General features: G+C 36.1%; 1 protein-coding gene across 1 annotated transcript in view; it reads right to left on the bottom strand.

The window, feature by feature from the left end:
- Window positions 1-20,003, bottom strand: part of USH2A (usherin) — an 815,757-nt gene that overhangs the window by 602,120 nt on the left and 193,634 nt on the right. The window contains exon 15 of the mRNA XM_002760516.6: window positions 12,819-12,982. Within this exon, the coding sequence (XP_002760562.4) occupies window positions 12,819-12,982 (164 nt within the window). The remainder of the gene's footprint in view (window positions 1-12,818; window positions 12,983-20,003) is intronic.

Genomic DNA, 20,003 nt, shown 5'->3' with positions numbered 1-20,003 from the left:
CATTCCATTAAGCACAATGCTTTATCTTGCTTCAGGGAGCACAGTGTAAAAGAAGGAATAATGTTTGGTGATATAAATAGCTATGGAAGTTAAATAATCTAAATATTATCAAGAAACTATTTAAATATACTATATGAATGTACCATCACCTGTTAGAAGTGTTTTTACGATGTAATGTGATTGCTTATCAGGCAAAAAACATACTACTTTAGTAATATGTTCTGTAATATAAATATATATCACGGAAAAAATTACGTTCTGTCAGTGTAAATCTTCCTTAGTCTCTCTACTTTTGAGAGTGAGCTTTCTTTTTCTCCCCCAGAGAAAAAGGTAAAAACAACTGCTAAATATTTTTAAGGACAACCAACCACCAGTGTATGTCCTACTACTTTCTAGTTTAAACAAGTTGCACAATCCTCCATCCATTTAGAGAAGCACAACCTAATCAAATAGTCTCGTTAAATAAGATATTGAGGGTACAGGTTGCTGTATTACCTTACTTTTAAACCATTAATCTTTTTAAAGAAATATGTAAATATCATGTACAGAAAAGAATCCATCTAATAATTAACAATACATTTAGCCCGGCAAGACGGCTCATGCCTACAATCCCAGCACTTTGGGAGACCAAGGTGGGTGGATCACCTGAAGTGGGGAGTTAGAGGCCATCCTAACCAACGTGGAGAAACCTTGTCTCTACTAAAAATACAAAATTAGCCTAGTGTGGTGGCACATGCCTGTAATCCCAGCTACTCCGGAGGCTGAGGCAGGAGAATCGCTTGAACCCAGGAGACAGAGGTTGCAGTGAGCCGATATCGTACCATTGCACTCCAGGCTGGGCAACAAGAGCAAAACTCCATCTCAATATATATATATATCATTATATCTCATTATATATATATATATATATATATATAAAATAAAAATGTATAAATGTAGACGTACATAAAATGTAGATATTTCGTGTAAATACATATATCTTCACGTACATATCTACATTTCATGCACATAAATATAATAAATATTTACGTGAAATACCTATAGTCACTAGAAGCCTCACTAACAGAAAGCACACTCAAAAAGAGTAATCTGGGGAAGGCTTAATAAAGAAACTACTTTCTTTTGTGTGTGTGTGTGTGTGTGTGTGTGTGTGAGACGGAGTTTCGCTCTTGTTACCAGGCTGGAGTGCAATGGCGCGATCTCGGCTCACCGCAACCTCCGCCTCCTGGGTTCAGGCAATTCTCCTGCCTCAGCCTCCTGAGTAGCTGGGACTACAGGCACGCGCCACGATGCCCAGGCAATTTTTTGTATTTTTAGCAGAGACGGGGTTTCACCATGTTGACCAGGATGGTCTCGATCTCTTGACCTCGTGATCCACCTGCCTCGGCCTCCCAAAGTGCTGGGATTAGAGGCTTGAGCCACCGCGCCCGGCCAAAGAAACTACTTTCAAAAGAGTGGGCAAAAGAGATGGTGCAGTACTCTCAGGTATAGAAACAGCAGAGCTCTTTCACTATTTATGTCAGGGTCCTCAAGCAAACCTTAACCCTGTGTCTAATGATTCACTAGGAAGATTCACAGGACTCATCATATAGTCCTGCCCATAACTAAGATTTATTACAATGAAAGATTAAAGAATTCATCAACAAGAGGAAAAGGCACATCAGCGAAGTCCAGGGAAAACCAAGCACAAGCTTCCAATAATTCTCTTCTAGTAGAGAAAGAACTTGCCTAATTCCCCCAGCAATGCATTATGAAAATGTGTCTAAAGTGTTGCTAATCAGGGAAGCTCCTTAGAAACTCAGTGCACAGGGTTTCATATGAGCACTGGGGGCTGTTCATATGAGCAGCCTCTGTCTGGCATTTACCCAAATTTAAGACCCCCACAAGGAAAGCAGGTGTTAAAGCATAAACCGTGTAGTTTGTACAAATGTTTAAGTGCAGTGGTCCTCTCTTATCAGTCTGGGGATGGTGGGGAATCCAGATGCCAGCCAAAGGCCAACTTTGTAAGCAGACCTTTCTAAAAATAAGCAGTCAGTCTTGCTACATTAACTCTTCTCTTCGCACTATGTCTAGCTTAAAGGGGGACAGAACTCAGGGACAGGAAGGATTGTATGAGAAGCGTCACCTGACAGAAGCTATGACCACTGGTGGAGGGATGCAGCTAGCTTGAGGCTGCTTCTATATGGATACAGGGATCAGGGAATTAAATATTCTGCCTTCCTTTTCCACCTGCCCTTAAGATGTTTGGTGGGTCTCTCTCCTAGCAGCTGAAATCAATGAACTAAAAGCCAGAGGGGAATGAAGGCTGCTGATCTGAAGCACATAGAATTGTGGAGGACAGAGCAAAATGGAAAATGTAGGGAACATTAAAATGAAGTTATTCTTCAAACTAGGCAAAGACTTCCAACTAAGGGCTGTTACTAATTCACCAGGACCCCCAAGTGATGGATGCTGTGTAATAGATATATGAACTCTGTTTAAGAGATGTAATTAAATTAATAACATTTTAAGACAGGATTTCAAGAGCACTTCGATACTGATACACACACACACACACACACACACACACACACACACAGAGTTTTTGTCTACGGTTCCTGGCTCATAACTTCCATAGCCCTTGTTATTTCCTTGGTGACTAACACAATAAGCATGTCTTTTGTTAAAGTATTGGTCTTTCATCCTAGGGTCCTGAAGCAGCTTTGAACAGTTTATAAGAGATACAGGTGAAGGACAGTCTTTTGCTACAATATTGGGGAGCTTTAGGCTACAGAAGTAGGCCTCAGAAAACAAGGTCTGTCTCTTATGTTCTGCTTTTACCTGTTCCTTTTTCTCCCCAAGGCAGGCCAGAGACACTAAAAATATACTCTAATCTGCCTCCACTTTTCTGTCCTAGAGCTGGCCATAAAGAAATTCTCTGACCTACCTTGTTTGATTGTGGGTCATAAGACCCTTATTTTAGAAGGGGTCCTGCCCCATACCCTAGAGGAATGAATGCTTCAGAGAGAGGCCAAGAAGACTCTGAATAGGCAACCTTGTTGGGTTTCCTCACTCAGTATGAAATCCCGTTCCTTTTTTAAAATCACATTTCTACATGGTTGTCCCAGCTTCAGTCATGCCTATCCAATGAAGTCACTATAAAGGGTCTAAGAGGCCATGGTGGGGTGGTGGTGGCGGTGCAGGGAGAGCTCCAGGTACTTCAACACATGGAAGTTCCTGGAGGGTGGAACACCTAGGGAGGGCGTGGAAGCTCCGCTCCCCTTTCCACATCTCATCCTATGCATTGCTTCATCTGTATCCTTTCCACGTGCCTCACCCTATGCATTGCTTCATCTGTATCCTTTGCAATATCCTGTATTATAAATCAGTAAAAATAAGAGCTTCCTGAGCTCTGTGAGCGGATCTACCAAATTAATTCAACCCAAGGAGTGAGTCATAGGAACCCCAATTTATAGCCAGTGGGTTACAAGCACAAGCAAAATACCCTGGAGCTTGTGATTGGTGTTAGAAGTGGGGGGCAGCGTTGGAGACTGAGCTCTCACCTGTGGAATCTGCCACTACCTTCTGGTATATAGTGCAAGACTTGAACGGGGTTGCAGGATATTAATACTGCACAATTGCTTGTTCACCGAAGTATTCGATATTGACGGTGGTGTGAGAACAGAGCAGGGATAAGTTGTTATATTCCACACAGCACTGAATGTAAAATATATGAAATTCCATGTATTATGAATAGGCTTCCTAAAGACAAAGTCTGATCCTAAGGCAGATAATGTTTATATCATATTTTTTAAAATATTCAAACTAGATATACGCTCATTGCTCTCCTTTTGTCATTTTTCTTCAGAACTGTCATTGTTACAACAACATTCCAACAGTCTACATGTCTATTTAGACATAGGACAAGAGTAGTAACAATTTTGAAATGACACATGAGAAAAGAATTATTTCCGAATAGCATCTTCCATTTTTGAATTCCTGCATTTTCTATATGGTCACTTTGATCGTTTGAACACTGACAGTGCATTTGATCCTTTCAGTGGCGGATTTTAATTTAGGATTTTAAATCCTGTTGTTCTCGGTGGAACCACAGAGATCATAAACTGCCTCATTTACAGCACTCTCAAAGAATCTTGCAATTCATGGCAATTTAATATTTTTTTAGTGACTATTAGTGATTTCATCTAAAACTCTGCATGCTATCAGGAACACAACAGATTTCAGAGTTAGAGCAATCAAAACTGACCTTCAGATGATTTTCTAAGGCAGCAAAATGCTTTGGGGATGAATGAAAATGAAAGAGAGATAGATGTTCCACTCCCATGTCAAAGGGTATAGAAAATGATTTGCATTACATGAAAATTTCCCTGGCAACAAAAGTTCTTCACACACATAGGCTCTTTCCAAACATTTAAGCTGATTACTTGCTATGACCATGTCAACTTCGATCTTGTCTGACTCCACAGCATAAATAAGCAGTACCCCTTTGGTATTTAAAGTGGAATTTTCATAAACCAGAAGGTTTAGATGACTTACCAACACTTTGAGATTATTATTATTAAATCCGGGGCATGGGAAAACTTGAACCTTTATGTGCTTAAAATAGAATTCCTAGAAAATGTTCACATACTCATTCATAAAAATTGCCAAGAATGGCCTTTGCACATGCTGGACTCTCTTTTATGGAATTAGAGTATAATATTGTGACTGGATCCATCTCTTTGGGAACCACAAACTTGAATCTCAGCTTGGGAACTTTGGTAGTTGTATGATTATAGTCAAATTATTGATTAGACTCTCTGAACCTTTTCTCATTTATATTGAAGATGATAATGTCTCCGTGTCAGGGTTATTTTGAAGATATGTGTGTGTGTGCACATGTGTACATATATATATGTAGGAGTATGTTTGTGCGTATATGTATAAAATAATTGTTCAATAAATACTACTCTTTCCCCCCCCACCCTCCAGTATGTTGCAAGGCATTCTTGAATCTTAAATCCCAAGAGTTATAAGTGACTTACTTGGCAATAAATAAACACAGATAATATATACTAGTGAGAAAAGTACTTCTATCTTAGCATCCTAATAGAAAAATGATCACACATAGATCCTGCATGGAACTTATAAGACACTGGAGATCACATGGCTAAACATAAAAGGAACAGTGAATAGAAATAACATGGTGGAATTATACTATAGGTTTCTTGGAAACACAGAGAAAACAGATAATGCTTTCCTTATTGAAGTCCAAAACTAGATGATGAAATAACATAGAGCAATGATGGCTGGTGGGGCTCCAAACATCGAAATTCTTTGTGGAAGTCTCATTCTGCTAAAAGAAGGGCATTGTGGATTTATGAACTGCATTCTTAATACTTATGCAGAAGAGAAAACAATGCTGGAAGAAATACACATCTGCACGTGACTCTGCTCCACAAGTGATTGGTTGGAAAAAGAGAAAGACCAGGAACATTAGATGGGCCATATTTGCTCTCAATCTCTCTCTCTCTCTCTCTCAATTGGGGCACTGCCCTGTGGAGACAGGCTTCTAGACTCCCTCTTCCTGTTTGCTGTGCCATTCCTGCATGGTCCCAAGTGGATGACTACGAAGCTGACCTTCAATTGAGTACATGTCTGATGCATACAAGGGCCTCTCAAGTTATTTTAAAAATATAAAATTATTTAAAATGATTATATTAGTACAATGTTGGGTTTACTTACATATGTTATTTTATTATATATGAATTTATTTTATATTATAACAGTATATATAATATAAACTATTAATTTAGCAGGGTCACACGATACAATGTCAACTTATAAAATCAATTGTCCTTCATTATACTAGCAATTAATCTGAAAATAAAATTAAGAAAACAGTTTCATTTGCAAAAGCATCAAAGAGATTTAGGAATGCATTTAATAAAAGAAGTGCAAAACCAGTGCACTGCAAACTGTACAATATTGCTAAAAAAATTTTAAAGATCTAAGTAAATGGAGACACCAAATTTTCATGAGTTGGAACACTCCATACTGTTGTCAGTTCTACATCTAAATTATCTAAATTAACCTTTAGATTTAAGACAACCTCTAGCCAGATTCCAAAAGTCTCCTTTGTAGAAATTGGCGAGGTAGTACAATGATGTACAGATAGTCCCCTATTTGCAGTGGTTCTACTTCCAATTTTTTGACTTTATGATGGTATGAAAGCCATATGCATCCAGTATGCTCCTTGCCTCAGATAAAGCCACCGTAAGTTGGGAATATAGTTAAATAAAAAAAAAAATGCACTTTTGACTTAGGACATTTTTAATTATGGTGGATTTATTGGGAGGTAACCCTAGGGTAAGTCAAAGAGCATCTATATATGGATGTGCAAAAGCTCTTGAATGGTCAAAATAATTCTGATGGAAAACAAGATGAAAGGTAAATGATCTACAATACTCAATTTCAAAACTGTAAAGCTGTAGTCATCAGTACAGCATGGCATTGATATAAGAAAAAGCATGAAGATCAGGGGAAGAGAAGAGGGAACACACTTTTATGGACAATTGGTTTGGTTATTATCAGGAAAATACATACAATTTACTTTTTTTTTTTTTGAGATGAAGTCTTGGTATGTCACCAGGCTGGAGTGCAGTGGCACCATCTCCACTCACTGCAACCTCCGCCTCCCGAGTTCAAGTGATTCTCCTGCCTCAGCCTCCTGAGTAGCTGGGATTACAGGCATGTGCCATAATGCCCAGAAAATTTTTGTATTTTCAGTAGAGACGGGGTTTCAACATATTGGCCAGGATGGTCTTGATCTCCTCCCTCATGATCCACCCACATTGGCCTCCCAGAGTACTGGGATTACAGATGTTAGCCAACATGCCCAGCCAATTTACCATTTTTAAGTACATAATTAATTAACATTAAGTACATTCACAATGTCATACAATCATCAGCACTATCCATTTCCAGAATTTGTTTTTATTATTCCAAATGTACCATTTGGAAATGGTACTATTGACTATTCATCCTCCCTTCTCCCAGCCTCTGGTAACTATTGTTCTACTTTCGGTATCTATGAATTTGTCTATTCTAGGTACCTTAAATAAATGGGATCATATAGTATTTTTCCTTTTGTGTCTTACTTTTTTTTACTCAGCATAATGTTTTCAAAGTTTAGCCACGCTGTGGCATATATTTGAATTTCATTCATTTTATGGCTGAACGATTCCATTGTGGGTATATACCACATTTTCTCTATCCATTATTTTTTGATAAATACTATGTTTTCACTACCTTTTGGCTATTGTGAATAATGATGGTATTAGCATCTTTTGAATATAAATATCTGTTTCAGTTCCTTCTTTCCATTGTATGAATTATACTTTAGGAGTAGATTTGCTGGATCATACGGTAATTCTGTGTTTAACTTTTTGAAGAATAACCAAACTGTTTTTCACAGTGACTACACTATTTTACATTCCCACTGCAATGCATAAGTATTTCAACTTTCCACATCTTCACCAAGTTATTTTCTGTTGTTTTATCATAGCCAATCAAATTGATATGAACTAGTGTCTGAACTGGTGTCTCATTGTGGATTGGATTTGCATGTCCCTAACTTACTATAATATTAAGCCTCATTTCATATGCTTATTGGCCATATGTATATCCTCTTTAGAGAAATGTCTATTCAAGTTCTTTGTACATTTTTAAATTGGATTGTTTGGCTTTTGTTATTGAATTGTAGGAGAATTTTATATATTATAAATGTCAATCCCTTATTAAATATGTAATTTATATGTATTATATCTCATTTTTATGGACCATCTTTTTAATTTCTTATAGTGAATTTCAATGCACAGAATTTTTCATGTTGACAAAGTCTAGGTTATAAAGTTTTTTTACTTATGCTTTTGGGGTCATCATCAAGAAATCCCCAAGAAATCCAATGTCACGAAGGTATTCCCCCATGTTTTCTTCTAAGAGTTTTATGGTTTTAGCTCCTAAGTTTAGGTCTTTGATCCATTTTGAATTGATTTTTGTGTGTGGTGTAAGGTAAGATGCATTGTTTTGCATGTGGATATAGTTTTCCCAGTATCATTTGTTCTAAATGCCATCTTTTCCCCATTAAATGGCCTTTGTATCCTTGTTAAAATCAACTGTACACATATGTTGGGAGTTTATTTATAGGCTCTCTATTCCATTGGTCTATATGTGTTCTTATGGTGGTACCACATTGTTTTGATTACTGTAGCTTTGTAGTTATTTTTAAAGTCAGAAAGGATGAGCCCTCAAACTGCCTTATTTTTCAAGATTATTTTGGCTACAGGGAGCCCTTACAAATCTATTTAAATTTTAAGATTTAAAAGTATTTTTGCAAAAATTTCCATTGGGATTTTGATAAGGACTGCATTGAGTCTGTAGATTGCTTTGGGTAGAATTGTTATCTTAGCAATATTAAGCCGTTCAGTTCATAAACATGGAATATCTTTCCATTAATTTATATTATTTAAATTTCTTTCAGCCATGTTTGTTACACAGTTTTCAGTGTACAAGGCTTCATCAACTTGGTTAAATTTTGATGCATTGTAAGTGAAACTGATTTCTTAATTTCTTTTTCAGATTGTTCATTGCTGAGTTATAAAAACACAACTAATTTTGTGTGTTGATCTTGTAACATAGAACATTGCTTAATTTGCTTATTAGCTCTCGTAGCTTTCTTATAAATTCTTTTGGATTTTCCATATATAGATTCATATCATCTGCAAGTAAAGAAAGTTAACTTTCTAATTTTGGGAGACTTTTACTTAATTTTTCTTGATTAACTGCCCTGCCTAATATGTGGGCATACATAAATTATGTCCAATCGTTGATCTCAGTCTTTCATTATTAAATATGATGTTAGCTATGGGGTCTACGGTATTTTTGCATAGCTGCTTGGGCAATTCAATGGGGAAAGGATAGCAATTTCAACAAATGTTAATGGAATATTTGGATATTCGTGCGTCAAAAAATAAAAATGAAATAAAGAACTTACAAGCTTAACTCAAGCCATGTACAAAATTCAAATTATTTCATGGACCTAAATGTAAACATTTTAAAATGTAAAACTTAAAGATAAAAACTAAGAAAAAAAATTAACATTAAGTCAACTCAAAAATTTTTAGATGGAACACAAAAACATGACCCATAAAGGAAAAGCTTGATAGACTGACTTCATGAAAATACAAGTTTTAGCTCTTTAAAGTATACCATGAAGAAAATGAAAAACCAATCCACAGAATGGGAGGAATACTTGCAAGTTTTATCCCAAATTAATAAGGAATTCTTAAACTCAGCAAGAGAACTAACAACTCAAAACAGGGGCAAAATATTGGAAAGATACTTTGCCAAAGAAAACACATGAATCACAATACACATGAAAAGATGTTCAACATTAGTCATCATGGAAAATGCAAAGTAAAACCACAATGAGATACTACTACTCACTGTATGGCTATAATGAAATAGAGTCAATGCCAAATGTTGCTGAGGCCATAGAGTAACTGGATCTCTTATAAACTGCTAATGTAAATGTAAAATGATACAGCCATGTTGGAAAATAATTTGGCAGTTTCTTAAAACATTAAAAATACATTCCCTATACAAACTAGCCTTTTTATTCCCAGGTATACTCAAGAGATATAAAGATGCATGTCCACACAGAGACTTGTAACTATATGTTCATGGATGCATTATTCATAATAGAACAATACTGAAAACAACCTACATTTCAACTGATCAATGGATAAACAAAATATAGTATAACCATAAAATGCTATACTACTCAGGAATTAAAATAATCTACTGAGACAAGCAACAATGTGATTGAAACTCAAAAACATTTTGTTAAGAGAAAGAAGCCACATACAAAAGCCTGTACATTGTAAAAAGTTGAAGTGTTGTATAATTTTATTTACATAGAACTCCTGGGAAGGGAAAAATTATCTCATCAAACACACTATAACTAGTTGTTTGGGGCTAGAGGTGGGAGTCATGATTGACTGAAAATGGGCACAAAGGAACTTTTTTGAAATGACAGAAGTGTTTTACGATTGGATTATAGTAATGTTTGGACAAATATAAATTTGCTAAAATCCATCAAACCATATTTAAAGTGGTTAAATGTATAATATGTAAATGATACTTTAATAAAGCTGTGCATAAAAGGAGAGCTAGAATAGGCTCTCTGATAAGGAGAGAGAAAAAATATGGCTATAAAGATGAATAAATAACAATGAGAATAGTGTCAAGAAGACAAACACTATTAAACATAAGTGGCTAATTGTATACGTGTGTGTGTATAATTTTAGTTATGTTCATAGAAAGTTGAAAAAACTGGAATATCATTCACTAGGAAAGCATACAGACAATAGGACTACTTATATTAATTCCTATTTTGCTTCCCATTAAGAAGAATAACTATCATTTTGAAAGCATGAAACCAATATTTATAGGAAAGAAATGAATCATCCAATAGGGAAATTTACTATAAGAAAAGGTCTAATTTTAATTCAATCCTCTTGCATTTTGGAAATCACATGCTAGGATTCCTACCCTGAGAGCCCAACAACAACACCAAAAGTCACAGATGGTACTACTAAGCTATTGCTAGTGGCTCCTGGAAGTATAATGAAAGTTATAATCCTACAGTTCCCAAACTGTGTAAGGGGATACTATGAGAAATTTTAGTTTTAAATGAAAACACTTCTTGACATCTGTTGGATACATAAACAAATACTAGCCAGAGGTAGTTCACTGTGTCAACAATAGACAGCGCTACATTCCTTTCGATCTCATCATATCTTTGTGAAGCCAGTGTTCTGGCTGGCTGCTGTTAAGATCAAGCACAAATACCATGTGAAAATCAAGCTGGACCAGGAGAGAAGACTGAAACCCTTCCTCCTCATCCCACCATTTACATTTTTCTGCTCCCCTCCGATTGTCAGTATCCATCACTCTGGCTTTGTTTTGACCACCTTTGAAGGCAGGAATTGTTATCTCATTTGTTTCTCATAAATTGCCACTGCTGATGCTGAGCTTTTAACTTTACACAGTGTTTCATAAATTTTGCTAAATAAAAACCTAAAACAGATGGAGCAACAACCACAAGCAGTTGAAGCACTGTGCTCAGTACCATATATCATAATTTTAAAGAGATTAAAAAATCTTAAGGAATATGTTCAGGGAAGAATCATTAGGAATGTGAAAGTTTGTTAAAAATTCTGACAAATCAGAAAACACTTGGAAAGAATGTCCAGGTAATAAAATATAAAAGCAAATGTCTACCACTACTAAGAATTACAGGCTAGGTTTCCAGTGACATAACTATCCAATTTTGCCTGAGACATAATTCCTAGACTATGTCTCAAATGCAAGAAAGAATAGGTAGCAAAAACTATCTCATCAAAAGATGCCAATATTTTCACAAAATTAGTGGCAGAACCAATCAGAAGTCACTAGGATTAGGTATCATAATTCCACATAAATAATGATCTACCACTCATATCCAAAGGGAAAATGTTAGAATTTTTTGTTGCATACAAATCAATAAATGACACATAGTAATTAAGTGGCCAATGAAGTCGAGATTTGTGTTTAGACTGGATTTATACATGAAAGGAATTATGCTAGTTATTTCCCAAGAGAAACATAAATACCTACAGTTTTACTTATGCTGAAATCCAGAGGGACTGATGAAATGTGGAATGCTGAAGAGAAACTACACAGGTGCAAAATATGAATACGTCTTTTTAATCACTAGCTACACCCTGCTTTCCATCACCTCAAAATCTAGTACAGATATTGTGGAGTCCAATATCCCATTACTTATCTCTCTCCCTCTCCCCTTAAATGTAGCTAACAGAGTTCCAGGCATGCTGGTTTGCGATGATCTGTCATGACTTGCGGCATTTCCTATCATTGTGACTCATGACAGTCTCAGGACACCCTAAGGAGAATATGCATAGCACAATATGTTGTAGAGGGCTCCTACCACATGTTCCCAGCAGGCCTTTCTTAGGAATTCTGGAAAAGGTAAGGATATATGATCTTGAAGTCAATATAGGAAAATGGTCAATATGTTATGAAATTGTAGAACTGCAGGTGACCTTGTGAGGTCAATTCAAGGAACAGAAGAATGCTGTTGAGAAGTCAAAAGATACTTACATGTAATCTTAGGCTTTAAGGAATTAAAAATAAAAATGTGAGAGATGTTTAAACAATGACTGTAACTCAAAATAGAAAGAAAAATCAATTATACGGTGATTCATATGCTGTGATAAACAATGATACTAATTATGACAGTATCAATAACCAACAAATAGTATAATAGTGCCCATAAACTTTGGGGGATGAAAGACTATAGTACTCATAATAAACAAAAATTTACCCTTTATTTGTTTAAAAAAAAATCTTACCTAGAAACGTCTTTTTGTGGGTGAGCAACTATTTTAGTTTAACCAGTAACGACCTGATTTTAGCACTGAAAGTCCCGTGTCCTGGGAAAAACCAGGACTTTAATCACCTCACTGTTGATTTCATTCCAACAAACCACTGTACATTTCCTGCTACGAACATAATTGTATTATCATTTCCAATTGTCTAATCAAGGAAAAGCACACATATTTCATTCAGTGTATTTTTTTTTCCCATTTCTTACCTACATTCTTCACATTGCACTAAGACTTTCTGTTGGGTTCTAAATGGAGAAAGAAAACAATGAGATGCAGTCCCTGTACGATGCTGCTTCTCACACCAGCACTAAGCCAGAGTTTACTTACTTTTGCTGCAACCCAATAGATTGTTGACATCCAAGTGGCTTGCACTGGGAACACAAGCATCACACTTTGAGCCAGTGACAAATTGTTTACAGAAACACTGGCCTGTGACCAAGTGGCAGGTTTCATTCAAGGCTCCTGAGAGATGACAATTACATGGCTGACATCTGAAAACAAGACAAATAAACCATCAAAGAGAATAGTGTTTAGATTAATAATTCATAGTATAAGTTACACCTACCAATAGCATTGTTGAGTAAGATGGTCTGTTTTAGTCAACGTATTGAAAAGAATGTTTGAGCTAAACAAGCAAAGAATCAACATAAAATAAAACAAAACAGAAAAGATCTTTATAAAAATGCTGCTCCTGATAAAACCTGTAGAAAGCTTTCTCTTTATAAACTAACAGCAAAAAAAAAAAAAAAATATTATAGTGCTTTTCGCATGCCACAATATATTTTATGGATTAGTTTGAATCCAGTTGTTCAGTTAAGGACACTATAAATTTTACTTTTACAAAAAGCAGTTCTCCTGTCATCTAAAAATTTGGATTAGGTACCCATAAAATTATCTTTTTAAGTGACTATCCATTTACAAAATAGAATACCAGGGGTAAATAATTGCTCTCTCTAAAAAATCTTAAAATTCTATGAAGACTAAATTTTACTAGAAAAATTGCTTGAGGAAGACAGGTTCAAATATTGTTCATACCTTAATATGGGTTATATCTCATTTTCTATGTTATGCACAAAACTCATTTATCCACAACAGTTGGAGAACACAGCATTATTCTGATTTATGAAACGATGCTAATGATATAATTATAATAAGATAACGTTGCTGCAACTTCAATTTCTTGGATCCAAAGTTGCCTGTAAAAATACCAGTAGTGGTATTTTGCCATGATAGAAACTAAAATTTGTTCCCTCGGAGTGAATTATTCAAACACATAGCTTACGCCAATGGCACTGATTAGGATAAGCAATTTTGGTGCCATGAAGTATTAGAGAAGCAAACAGCACGTGTAAGAAGGCCATTCACCATTAAAAAGGTACTCTCCATGTGATACATTTGAAACCACATTAAATGGATTCACCTATATGTTCTAATAAAGATGCTGAATGAATAGAGTTACTTTCCCCCTCTGCAATTTTTACAGTGTGATCTCTCGGGTCATCATTCAACACCCTTAAAAAGGTTGATAAAAGCTAAGGCTGCCAAATAAGCTGCAAATTTGTTTTATGGACTAATATCTCCTTGGGAATAAATAAAGTACAGTTTTTCTTCAAAACCACTGTACTGTAGTTTGCCCTTTTTTATGGTCATGATAAAAGGACATTTTTCCCCTTCAAACAACTGTATTAGGTCTTTTATCTATGCACATTACATCAGAATTCCACTTCAAATAGATGTTTTGTTAAGCTAAGTTTTAAAGCTGAAGAAAATTATGCATTATAATTAAAATGAAATTATAGATGCAAAAATACTTGATTTGTTCTTAATTTCATTATATGCTATTATATAGTCTATTGTTTATAGGCTTTTAATGTAATGTTAGTGAGCATAAACAATAAGAGGAAACCTTCTCTCAATTTGTGTGTGTGTGTGTGTGTGTGTATGTGTATAACTGCACCACTCATGATTAAGTGTCTCTTGAGTATTTCAGTTTTTATTACCATTCACTCATGAGACAATCACACTTATTTTACATACAGTACATTTAGAGTAATAGCTTCCAGTGTATAACATAATTCCTTGCCTTGATGTAGTTATATTTTCTTCCAGTCAAAGCGTGCAATGTTTTGAGCAATTAAATGTGTCTATTCTTTATTTTATACTCTCTTATCCCAGCCATTGTTATATTCAACTTATCTGACTTGTTATAATTGCTTGACTTAAGTAAGAGAGAATTTTCCCTAAATGAGGTTCACAGGAGAAGACTTTACTGAATATTATAGTCTGTTTCTAGCCCAAAGGACACTGGGGATAATTTTGTAATTAAGGATTAAGTAAAATGATTCCTGTAGATTTCTCAGCCACTCAAATATAATTTTAAACATTTCCAAGACTCTTTAGCAAATAAGCTACAAGTTTGATGTCATTTTATGTTATTTCTCCTCAAGAGTACCTCCTAAATGAAATATATTTCACATTTATTAAAACAAAATTATACATAATAAAGGAAAAGACATTTTAAGCTTAGAAAGAGAAACACCAAACTAAGATGAATTGCAATATTGATTTTGCCAGGATAAATGGTTTTTGTAATATTAATATAAGGAAACCTTTATTACACTGACTCTCTTGGTACAGCCAGAGCTTCTCCCACAATCTGTTTAAAATCTTCATTTTTCATCCTTATGGGAAAACCTCACTTGCTAAATGGATTTCATAAAGAGTAATCTGTCAAGATTTATATAGATAAACAATTTGTGATGTTTATTGACCAGTTCATTATGGTAAACAAAACAGGAGTAAAGCATCACTAATCTCTGCCAGCACTTTGCTAGGATAGTTCTCTTTGGGCCCTTATATAACTCAGTATTTACTGATTACAATGGGAAAGAAGTTGGCCTCTGTCTCTTATATCACAAATCTCTTATACTTTCCTTTCCCAGGAGTTTCTTCCAGTTGTGCAAACAGTAAGAGGAAGTGTTATCCTAATTATTACTGTTGAAGAAACATAACTATTAATAAAAGGAATATGTTTCAATAATGTACATCCCTGTCAGAAACTTCATCTTCTGAGGTAGAACTACTGTAGAAAGCCCAGAGACACAGCCCAAGATATATAGGTCACTTTATTGACATTTCTCTTTGTACACCCCTCCTCCATCTGGGGCTCAGCTCTATGGGTACTATCAAATTGATTTCAATATTGATTGACATAAATAACATTCATTGAGGGCCAGCTATGTTCCTGGACTGGAATAAACATCAAGGATATAGAGATGAATCATGTAGAATTGCCCCCGTCCTCAAGAAGCTCACAATCTTGTATGCAAGAAAATGGAAAGCACATTAAGAAAGATGTATTCAGACTCTAAAGGTCCAGAAAAGGGACAACTTACTTAGTCTGGTAGCAGAAGAAGGGATGGTAAGAGTAGTTTTAAGAGTCTTGGAGGAGATGCTTGGGCTGAATGTTAATAGATGAGTAGAGAAATAAGCAAGGCAAGTTGGAGAAGGGTCAAAAATAGAGAAAAAAGAAAACGTCGGAGAGGGTGTGAAATAAGCAGCTTAGAACTTTTACATGTAAATTCAGAATGGGGAATGGTGATAGATAAACCTGGAAAGGTGAGCAGAAGTAAGATAATGCTACCTTGGGGCCATGGCAAGAAGCAATGGAAATGAGCAGGATAGACTTGAGAAATATTAAGCGGAATTGGTAGAATGGGATGCCAAATTGAAAAGAGAAGGGAGGATGGGTTTGGGGTTACTCCAGGTCTTCTAACCTGCTGATGGGGAAAGATGAGGACATCATTCAACATAAAGAACAAAGGAGCAAGAGATCTCCAATTGCTAAGGGATTTAAGATAAGGATACTTAATAAACAAAAGAGAAAGAGACTTCAAGGTAGATTGGAGGAATAGGGCAGAGTTGTTTTTTTTTTTTCCATCAGTCCCTAACACAAAGGCTGGCACACAGTAAGGATTCAGTAAGTATTGCCAGACACAGGAATTAATAGAGAATTAAGCACCAGGTAAGCTTTAGACTTAGGATAGGATACCAGAGATTATCCACACGTGGTTTGTAACTCTAATAACAAGTTGGCTTTTTTGAGCCTTTTTTTTATTGGCTTAACTTTGTCTCCCTGGCTAACCTCACCCCCAGGGAATAGATAGCTTTCTTTAAGAGCTGATTTGTTCAGATTCCCTTCGAGTAGTGTTTTTAGTTCACAGAATTTGGTGTGTGCTACAGTGCCCTCTAGAGGAGTCTGGTTTTTCCCTGATGAACAATACATTTCACCATTGCAGTGGAGGCGTGGTTTCATTGAGCTTAGTTTGCCTTTAGTTACAGCCTACTAACAGTATCTGAATTACGTTGGAGCTGGAATCAGAATTACAGGAGAGGGATTTGAGGCTTGGGCATCCACGTTGTGTGAGCTGAAAGCCATATTCACATGGCTTATTGAACGACGAAATACGAGAGCCTCATCTGAAAGGGAGAAGTTAACTGTGCAAACCCATCTTCTTTGGTGAATTTCCCAGGCACAAATAAAGAAACTCATAAAAACTGGACCTGGGGCAGTGACTCCCTTGCCTCCAGGCAATAGTGACAGCTAAATCTAGGCAGCGTGCTTATCAAGGTTCTGATCGGAGAACATTGCCTCTTTCTCCTTGGTGGACAACTCCACATATTTATGCAAATAATGAAATAACGTCAAAATATGACAGCAGAATCAAATTTTTAAAGCACCCTCAGATAGAAGAGAGAGTTCACTTATTCTCTATGGTCTCAGAAGGCAGAAATAAGACTGGGCAAAAGTCAAAGGACTGCACCTTTTTGGTCAATATAAATAATATATTTCTATTTGTTGCAGAATTACAGTTGGTTGAAATAAACATGAGCTACTTCATGAGATAGTGGGCTGGCTCCTTTCAGTTCCATGTGTTGGAGCAGAAGCTGAATGGCCATTCGCCAGTTATTCTGAAAAGGCAATTTATGCAGAGAAATGTATAAGGTAGAGTTTAACCAAAATTACTTTTAAGGTTCTTTCCCAGTCTATAAAGTTATGATTCTATTATGCTTAGTGAGACTAAATAATTTGCCCAAGGTGACAGTAAATCTAGTTACAAGGTCAGCAATCTTTATCTATAAAGGATGAGATAGTAAATATTTGAGGCTTTTCAGGCCATATGATCTTTATTGTAACTCAGCTCTGCTGCTGTAGTGTGAAAGCAACTACAGACAATATGGAGAGAATTAATATTGCTGTGCTCCAATAAAACTCTATTTACATAAACATGTGGCAGACCCCCCGGGCTACAGATTGCTGAACTCTGATAGAGCAGGCCATATTATGCCCACCCCAACAATACCCAAGTTCTATTCCCCCAAACTTATGAATATTTCCTGAGTTGGTAAAAGGAATTTTGAAGATGTGGTTCAGGATCTTGAGATGGAGGAGATTATCCTGAATTATTCGAGTATGCCCAATGTAATCTAGGGTTCTTATAAAAGAAGGCAGGAGGGTAAGAGTCAGAGAGAAAAGGTGTCAGGACATAAGCAAAGGTTCAAGAAAACACTGCTCTACTGGCTTTGAAAATGAAGGAAGGAGCCATGAGCTAAAGAATGGAGGTAGCCTCTAAAAGCTGGAAAATCAAGGAAATAGATTTTCTCCTAGAATCTCCAGAAGAAACACAGGCCTGATTTGAGCCTAGTGAAACTCCTTTAGAACCTCTGCTTCAAGAACTGTAGAATAATAAAAATTCATGTTGTTTTAAGCCACTGAGTTTGAGGTAATTTCTTCCACCAGCAATAGGAAGCTACTATATCTGGTCTAGTGGAATAGACAAAACTGAAACCTAGATACCTTGATGTCCAATTGGGTGTTATTCCTATTACATCATATTGAATAAATGCTACTAATATAGGAAAACTGATATTTCTTATTGGATCATATATCATCTATATTAACAGAGAATTTGGCAGCCATAGGAGACTGCAAAATCACAACTCTTCACCCCTCCCTCTGTGCAGGTCCTTTGCAGCTAACTGTATAGTTCTACATATCACACAGGAGAGTCTGTTTATTCCCCACAACTTCCAGTCATGATCAAGCCTTGTGCCTTGCTTTGGCCAGTAGAGTAAGGTAAAAGTATCATTCTGGCTGTTCAGGACTCAAGTGTCTTCGCATGCTTCTGCTCTCTTTCTTGGAACTCTGCCACTACCTTGTGAGAAAGCCCTGGCTTGGCTGCCAGATGATGACAGGCTTGTGGCCCATTTACCCTGTCACCCTAGATGACAGCCAGCCGTCTGACAAAGAGTCACTGAGGAGAGGGAATCTATAAGGCACACTCCCTAATTTTTCCATTATCACACCATAAAAGGAAATCAGTTGACAAGAAAGTTATCTGCTTTCATTTGAAGTCATTGACCTGGTTCTCAGAGAAAAGACCAATTGAGATCAATGAGAAATAGGCCTGTGAAAAGATTACTGGACCAAATCTATAACCTACTGCTGAAATGTAGAACATTTCCAGTTAAACCAAAAAATATTTGGGCATAAAAGAGCTTCCCTTTATTTTATGCTCTAGAAGTGTGAGCCTTTAGACTCCTTAACCAGCCTTGGTGCCCTATCCTTTATGGACAAGTTCAGTGTGTGCCAGTTAGTCAATGAGACAAATAGTGATACTCCTAGCTCCTTAAGGCTTGAAACAAGGTCCCATAGAACATAGAGAGGATATATCATTAGGGAAGAAACTTTTGGGGGTTGTGATGTATGGTCGTTATGTAAGAAAACTGTGGGTTACCAGATGAACTGGAGCAGTCCTGGGGGCTGTGGGGAAGTGCAGTCATAGCTACAGGTCAACTTGAGGACAGTGCCAGTAAGTGCAGGGTGTCAAATATGGGTATCCATACCAAGTGAGACGAATTAAATATGGCCCGTTTTTGTCTCATTGTTTTTGGGTTAAACACTATATACTTTTTTGCATTATTGATTTTTCAGTGGGCAGACTTTTTTTTTTTTTGCTTCATTGTTTTTGATACTGATTAAATCTTGTTTGCTTTATGTGTCAGAGGTAAATGGAGTAATGTTTGCACCAGGATTAGCTTTTTAAAATAATGCCCCCTTTTTCTGGTCAGTAACTTCTGAAGAATAAACCACTTAGATGGAAATAGACAAATGATTTTCCAGCTTGGTCAGAGAAAGTTATTGCTGTGTTGCACGGATTTTTGTTGTGGTTGTGTAGTTTTGGGGTGAGATCTATTTTATTTTATTTATTTTGCTCTTGAGAATACAAAAAAAGTGTATAAAATAAATGAAGAGAAAACAATATAGCAGACATTGTTATATACAACATATAGAGCATGAGGAAGGTAAGGAAAATGTGAAGTAGGCAGATGAGGAAGTGAGGTTATTTTCCAAATTCATGAAGAAATAAAATGATAACAATAAAATACTTATAATTTACTGTATATCTTGAAAATCGATATTTTAATTTCCATTTGTTATTACTGCATTGT

The sequence above is a fragment of the Callithrix jacchus genome, chromosome 19 (assembly GCF_049354715.1).
Source record: "Callithrix jacchus isolate 240 chromosome 19, calJac240_pri, whole genome shotgun sequence".
Lineage (NCBI taxonomy): Eukaryota > Metazoa > Chordata > Mammalia > Primates > Cebidae > Callithrix > Callithrix jacchus.
Note: the sequence above shows the minus strand (reverse complement) of the source record. Positions and strands in the feature narration are given on the sequence as shown.